An 8,366-nucleotide genomic window follows, 5' to 3' on the forward strand; every position below is an offset into this window, starting at 1 on the left:
GAGGTCACACCTCAATGGTGAGAGCACTGTGTATTGTGTATAGGAAAATGAACAGTAACTGCAGTATGTATCAAGCAAAAATATTTGAATTTATTTATTTACAAAATACTATGCATCTATTGTTATAATTCAATAAGCAATGTCTTATTAGTGACGTACTGCATGATATACCTGTTTCAAAAACGTAATGTGCAAATGTTATGAAAACCAACAAAACGCTCGTTTTTAATTCGAGGGCATATCATGGTTAGTTTACATTAGGGTTTACATGTAAGGCTCAACCAAGTCGCGATCTCATTTTGTATATTGAACACACGATTTTTCAAACGTTTTTGATTTTTACTTTGGAACCCGGGGGCTTTGGAATGCTTTAGGAAAATGTTATACGTATAAATAAGTTTATTAGAGAACATTTACATGATTAAGGATCACAGTCTAAGTTTTGTGTTTCAGACCTTGCTCTATTAAATGAGTTGATCCCTCAGAATCGCACATTAAAAAAAAAAAGAAAAAAAAAAAAAAACCCGAAAACTACTATATATATAATAATGGGAAATATTCCTCCCTCGTCAATTCATGAAAATCCCTTGGGCGATAACCAAAACATTAATATACGGCCTTCTTATCTATAAATAATATCATATTATTATAATAATATATTAATATATTAACATCTCACCCATATCGAGCGAGATTGGCCTAACTTTATCGATTCAGTAAGTTAGTCCACCGAAGACTATTTTTACGCCGTATTTACGCCTGACCGCGTGGATAGTCCTTCTCGACGGACTATAAACTTGAGCATATACATGATATTGGACTATTATATTTGATATCCAAATAGAAGGAAGCAAGGAAGCCAGGAGGATTAATATAACCCGGGGATATAACGTGGAGAAACAATAGATTACGTAATGCATTGTTCCTTTGTGCCGATTTGATTTGCCGATAGGCTATTCATCGAGAGGTATACCTTTTGTTCAGGACAAAAGGGTTCGTCATTAAATCAGTAACTGACTTGACAGCGTATTAACGCTTTACCAGGCAGGCTTCTGTCAATAAGTGATCAAAAGAATGTCATGTGAAAACGCCCACTTGAGTGAGAGGTACATTTTGTTCTCATACAGCCCACGGGTGTGATTGAGTCTTCGACAGCACACAAAAGCACATTTTACCATCGATATGCAGTTATTTACCACCCACTTTAATTTAGGCGCCACATTCAAATAAATTCATTAGAGTTGCTGATAGATTACCCGTAACAACGTAGGCCTACGCGTGGCTGCCAGATTAGTGTCACTTAAGGGGTACTACACCCCTAGCCAATTTTTTGCTTATTTTTGCGTTTTTCTCAAAAATTATAGCGCATTGGTGACAAGTAAGATATGTATATTATAGGGGCAAGTACTACAACTACTGCACTGAAAATTCAGCAATTCAAGGCAAGTAGTTATTGATTTATTGATCAAATATTGGTTTTCCCTCATTTTTGACTGTAACTCCACAACTGTTGTCTGTGCTGAAATAAAATGTCCAGTGTAGCAGTTGTAGTCCTTGCCCCTATAATAAACATACCTTACTTGTCACCAATACTCTATAATTTTTGAGAAAAATGCAAAAATAGGCACAAAATTGGGCAGGGGTGTAGTACCCCCTTAACTTTCAATTAATTAACTATTTTGCAGTATGTAATTATGTTGTTATCATGGTTATAGTCCTATTCAATTAAGTCAAATGGGTTTTTTAATATCACGAATATCCATTTTAAAAGCCAGGGGCAAGTGAGGGAGTGAAGGAGGGGTCGTGGGGTGAAAAGAGGAGAAGCGCATGGGCGATCAAGATCGGAGGGGAGGGGAGGAAGAAAGAAAAAGAAAGGAAGAGGGGAGAAGGGGAGAGAGGGAGAAGGAGAGGGAGTGATAGGCCCCTAAATTGTAGGCAAAAGTAAGAATAACTGCAGAGAAAGGAAAAGAAAGGAATGAATAAAGAAAATAATAATTATTATTATAGAAGCTAAACACATATAACAGCACTAGGCAGCCATTTAATGATGCCAAAACCTTTATGCGTTACGTAATTAAAACACCCAATCAGATGTATTTCACACCTGCCAAACACAAATCTTTTTTCGAAAACTGGTCGTTGAATGCACTCTCATGAATATTGATTGGTAACATGTTAGCGCCAAAGAACTTTTAGAAACATAGAGTGGCAATAGATTAACGCATTGTTCCTTTGTGCCGATTTGGTTTTCCGACACGCTATGCATCGAGAGGTACCTTTTGTCGGGCCTTTTGTTCGTGACAAAGGGCTTCCGCTATTAAATCAGTAACTGACATGACAGCGTATTAACGCTATAATAGGCAGTCTACTGTCAATAAGTTACGAAAGTCACGTGAAAGTACGTTGTATGTACATTCTCATGAATATTGATTGGCAACATTTTCCAATAAGTCAGCGCTCAAATCGGACACAATAGAACAATAAACCCTGCAGTGCGTTGGTCAGCGCTTACTCCTCTTTTCGCCATACGCCAACTGTTTCTAGAATGCTGCTAAAATAAGAAAAAATTTTAATGCTAATTTATTGCACATTCTAGGGAAGCGTGGTTACCTTTTTTAAATAGCGGGGGGTTCAATGAAATATTTTTGTTTAAAAACTGAAGCATCCTATGTATAAAAGAATATATGAATATTAACTGCACATCATATACAACGATTCGTGATACCCAATCGTGCTAAAGTTTATGTGGTTTAGGAGGCAGAGAATTTTATTTCAATTTTAAATACGCCAAAATATTTTCTGAATTTAGTAAAAATTAACACTGAATTGATGGTGAAAAGTCCCGACTACTCTTTTAATATCTGAAAGAAACTTTTGGGACCTATGTGGACTTTTCCTATAAATTGCAAAAATTCAGACCGTCTTACAAGAAAAATGGTAGGCTGACAAGGCTCCCTATACCTTGCAACCGACGCGATGTCCTGAGCACAGAGCACGTGGCATGAAATCAAAATCGATTATGTATCATAGGCCCCTCGTATTGTCTGTATGCGCTTGAGAATTCAACAATATTAATAAATGTAGCTCTATTATAATACACATTAATGTTTTTAAGCAGATTAAATTCCAAAATATGATACGTTTTCTGCCTTTGCCTGTCACGTGGTATGTTGAAGTAATGAAGTATGTGAATTTTCAAAATGGCACCAACAAGTCAGGTGGCCGAGCGGTAAAGGCGCTGGTAATATGTCGATACTGTATATATGATAGCGGCGTAGCGTGGGTTCGAGCCCCACCTCTGCCGAACTTAATTTCTTTTTTTATTATTTCATATTATGTTAGGGAAATGTGGCTGGGAGAATTTATATCTGACCAGCGCTCTAATCAGATAAAATAGAACAATAAACCCTGCAGTGCGTTGCATGGAAGCCTTGAGCTTTAAAAATCTTTCGCACAAGGAATATTTCAAATTGAGTTACTTGAATGGTAGACTATGCCATAGTCGCTTTTTGATAAACAAAAAACTATGTTATTAAACATGATGAACACATTCAGTTGAACTCGAAATTATACAGATGTTTATCACAAGTAAAGTTTTCAATAAATGGTCATAAAAGGTTTATAGGGGAGGGGAGGTGCAGCCTAGCACTGCCGAGGAGCTGAAAGTTACCCTTACCAGCACCTCTTGGTGCTGGGTTTTCCATGGGCGTTTTACCCAATGGATGCTCCGTCTGTCAGGTCAGGTCTGGAGACTGCTACTGGAAACCTGTATCCAGTACAACCTGTTCAGGGTCGATCTGTCGGCGACTGAACCGGCTCCATCACTGGATACTGGTGAGGAGGGTGGCTGGACACCCTACTGTTGAAACGAAATACAAGATTCATCTTAAGTGCGTCGGCTCTGGAGAGCCAACGGCGGCGGCCATTCAGCAAGTCCATTAATGCAGAAGGACCCGGCCACCCACTGCATTTATTTTTGGCCAAGACAGTTTATATGAGAGGTCGTAATCAATGTAGAAACCCGGCATCCAATGATGGGGCCCGCAGGCCAGACGATGTGTCAATGGCTATTGGAGAAGAGGAGCATGTTGACCTGACTAGGCGCAGCTGTAATGACGCAGAGTGTACTACCGACAATCCTGAGCATGAAAGGAGCAGCATGAACCTTAGAAAACATCAAGTCATAGGAACGTGGAATGTTCAAGGTATGACTGCTGGGAAGCTAGAGATCATTACAAACAGAATGGAAGAGCAACATTTGAGTACTGGGCATCTCAGAAACATGGTGGCCCAACTAAGGACGTTTTACTACAGACAACGGATACACAGTGATATATTCAGGCAAAGATGAAGGAAAGCGGGAGTTCGGAGTTAGTTTCATCTAGGACAGGAATACAGCTAGATCCTTCCTGGGCTTCAACCCAATCAGCGACAGAATCATCTCTCTTTCAGACTGCACGCTCACCCTTTCAACATCTGAATCGTCTAGGTTTGTGCACCAACATCCACTGCATCTGATGAAGCGATGGAAAACTATTATGGTCAGCTCCAATATGTCCTGGATAAGATCCCCAGCAAAGATATGCTTATCATCTCAGGAGACTGGGATGCAAAAATTGGCAAGTCTGACATCAAATCAAGGTTAATTGGAAAGTTCGGATTGGGAGAAAGAAATGATCGTGGAGAAAGTTTGAAAGAGTTTTGTCAGGCAAACGACCTGATTGTTGGAAACACCTTCTTCCAGCAGCACCCTCGCAGATTGTGGACTTGGAGGAGTCCAGGAGGAAATGTGAAGAAAAAAAACCCAGATTGATTATGTTTTGCTTAAAAGAAGATGGCGCTCTTCATTGTCCAGTGTACGGACCAGACCAGGAGCAGACAGCGGCAGTGGTCACCAGCTACTTGTCGCACGGATGAAGTTGAAACTCAAAGCAAAGAAGAGAGTGAAACCACCAGTGAGATTTGATATAGACGAAATCCCAGAGCAATACATAGTTAGTGTGAGGAACCGATTTGAGGCGCTCCTTCGAACGGATTCTGGGAAGAAATGACGGAAGTAGTGTTAAGCATGTTAAGTGCATCAGAGGAAAACATCGCAAAGCAGAAGAAAAAGAAGCAGCCCTGGATATCTAAGAAGACACTAGAGCTTGCTGATAAGAGACAGGTTTCCAGAAAGAGAGATTTGTCAGAATGGAGAAAACAACACAGACTCAAAGAAGTAGCAAAAGCAGCCAGAGCTGATCAACGAGACTTTGTTGAGAGAAAGAGCAGGAAACGACTCTAAGAAGGTGTTTGCTTTGGTAAAAGAACTGATTCAGAAAACTGAGCACGATCTGATGTCATAAATGATAGAAATGGCACCACGCTTACTGAGAGCGAAGACATCAAAACCCGATGGGCAGAATACTGCACTGAGCTTTCTGAACAGAAAGCAGAGGATGTATCCACTCTCAATGATGCAGGTGAAATTGATCCTGAACCACCAACCCTACTGGATGAAGTTCGTCAACAATGAAAGAGATAATGAAATCACCAGGCTGTGCTGAGATGCCAGGCGAACTGTGGAAGGCATCTGGTGAGCAAGGTGTGATCATCATGTGGAAGCTGTGTGACAAAATTTGGAGGGATGTGGAATAGCCTATTTATCCCGATTCCAAAGAAAGGAAATATAAACATGATAAAATCGTGGTCAAAACACCGAACCATCACCCTGATCAGTCACGCCAGCAAGATATCAGACGAGCAATCCGGATTTAGAGCAGGAAGAGGCACCAAGGATCAAATTGTCAATATTCGAAATATCATTGAAAAATGCAGAGGACATTCCATTCCACTCTACCTTTGTTTCCTCGATTACAGCAAGGCATTTGACTGTGTCAGCCATCAAGGCTTATGGGACATCATTGGGGATATGGGATTCCCGGGTCACGTGGTGAAACTCATCAGTACGCTATACCAGGATCAGGAATCTTCAGTCAGGACGAGTAGAGGTGACTCAGAGTGGTTCCAAATTGGCAAAGGTGTCAGACAAGGGTGCATTTTGTCTCCTCAGCTCTTCAACATCTATGCTGAGAGTATCATGCGAGGTGTTTTAGAAGACTTTGGAGGAGGTGTTACCATAGGTGGTCAGCGGATCTCAGATATGCAGACGACACAACCCTGGTTTGCAGTAACAAAGAGGAATTGATGGATCTTTTGGAAGCAATAAAATCGGCAAGTGAACAGAGGGGACTGATCTTGAACACAAGGAAGACAAGAGTCATGATTGTAGATGCAGGAAGAAATAATACAGATGCAAACTTTTCCTTAGAGGGTGATCTCATTGAAGAGGTGGAAAGCTTTGAATTTCTGGGATCCATCATCAACACCAAAAGTGACTGCACCAAGGAGATAAAGCGAAGATTGACCATAGCTCGGGGTGTAGTTTCAAACCTGACCAAATTGTGGAAAAGTAAACTTCCTCCATCCCTCAAGGTTCGTTTGCTAAAATCAACAGCATTTGCTGTGGCCTCATACGGATCTGAATCCTGGACGATGAAATTATCTGACAAGAAGAGATATCTTTTGAACTGTGGTGCTATCAACGAATCCTAAGGCTTCCATGGACTGAGAGGAAAACAAATGAGTGGGTTCTTCGAGAGCTTGGAGTTCAGAAGACCTTGCGAGCCGATATCATTGCTAGAAAGTTATCATACTTTGGCCACATCACCAGACATCACTGCTGACGACATCAAGGTTATCACAGGCCTGAGCATCACATAGGCTACTAGGGTTGCCGCTGACCGCATTCGATGGCATATTCTCATACAAACCACACCTGCATACGTGTATGCAATGTGACCTTAGAGAGAGAAGCCTATAATTAGTGACAGTAAAAGTAAAGTCCCGGGAGTAAAGTAGAGAACGTATGTTCTCGAATGCAACATAGCTTGGCATAATAATGAGGGCTCACTGAACATTTCTGATGTTAATCGAAGGGCCATGTGGCTAAATTGTACACTCCCATTGCATCCTAAGTACAAACTAAATTGTACACCTCTTTAAATCGCTTGCTTATTGCGAGAGGGTGCTAGGATCAAGAAATACTCCTTTAAAAGGGCATTTCGTGATCCACAGCATCATCCCCCATTTTCTCCAAAAAGTTGAGATTTTTATACCACTGGACACCTCTGACTACATAATGTTTATGTAGAAAATATTTCTTGCAGATTAATTCGTTTAGCAAAATTATAGTGAAATTTGACTTACGTTCTGGTACACCAATGGAGCAGTGTAATACACATATTATCATGCATAACTCGCAAACGCAAAATCGGAAACAACTGATATTTTTGGAATAAGCTTTTTTCGTGGATATCTACTGAAAAATTTCATAAAAAGAGGATGCTAGGATCACGAAATACTCCTTTAAGTGATGTGCTAGAAATGTTACAAAAAAATTTCTGTATAAAATGTAACTTTTATTTCATAACTGATACCATGATTCAGACAAATTTAACGTAATAAGAATAAGAAATATATCTATAGATTGTCTCATGTACGCAAAACATTTGTATAATAGTAATTACATACTAATTGTATATTATATAATGCTTGTCTGCTTAATATAATTTAGAGCGTTTGCAATTATAATAAAATATGTCTTCTGGTGGTGACACTTGCCATTTTCAATTTAGTCAACTAAATAGAGGACACTTAAATAACATTTGAAATCTACACTCCCTGTGTGGGAGAAGATCATTTCTTCCATAGAGTATGCACATATTTCAACCTGAATAGCCCAATGTACATATATATAGACCACTTGACATCATTGTTTATCAACAAAGGCGAGGGACTAGTCTATCGATATGCTTGAACGAACCACTACACTGTTCAATGGCTTTCATGCACTAGATGAAATGTGGTGGGTGATTTAAAATGCATGTGCCCTGAGCAAACTACGAAGCGTACGCACACTGCAGGGCAAAGAACAATGGAAATTGCCATAATTCGCGCGCACACTGCCAGGCAATGACATCACATGTCAAGTGGTCTATATACTTGGTGCAGGCCCTATAGAATTCCTTTAACATGCAGCCAAAACGTAACTTAACTTACACAACGTTACCTTATTAAAATAATTACCCAAGTCATATTAACTAGTTTTGAGAAAAATTTAAAAAAACCCTATTTCTACCCATTTGTGAATTAGGCATTGTTACCGCAGGTATTTCTCATGATAAAGAGTTAATAGGCAAACATTTCAAATTGGTAAAATATGACTCTATAGGCAATTATTTGAATAAGGCAACACATTTTAATATTTTTACAGTAAATTTGGTATCAAGGAACAATTTTTTTTTAAACTTTGAGATCTGTCACCA

General features: G+C 39.6%; 1 protein-coding gene across 1 annotated transcript; it reads left to right on the forward strand.

The window, feature by feature from the left end:
• Nucleotides 1-6,186: 6,186 nt before the first annotated feature.
• On the forward strand, nt 6,187-6,594 carry LOC140157911 (uncharacterized). The gene has a single exon (XM_072181158.1). It carries the CDS (start codon nt 6,187-6,189, stop codon nt 6,592-6,594), a length of 408 nt encoding a protein of 135 aa, XP_072037259.1.
• Nucleotides 6,595-8,366: the final 1,772 nt, after the last annotated feature.

The sequence above is a fragment of the Amphiura filiformis genome, chromosome 7 (genome assembly GCF_039555335.1).
Source record: "Amphiura filiformis chromosome 7, Afil_fr2py, whole genome shotgun sequence".
Taxonomy (NCBI): Eukaryota; Metazoa; Echinodermata; class Ophiuroidea; order Amphilepidida; family Amphiuridae; genus Amphiura; species Amphiura filiformis.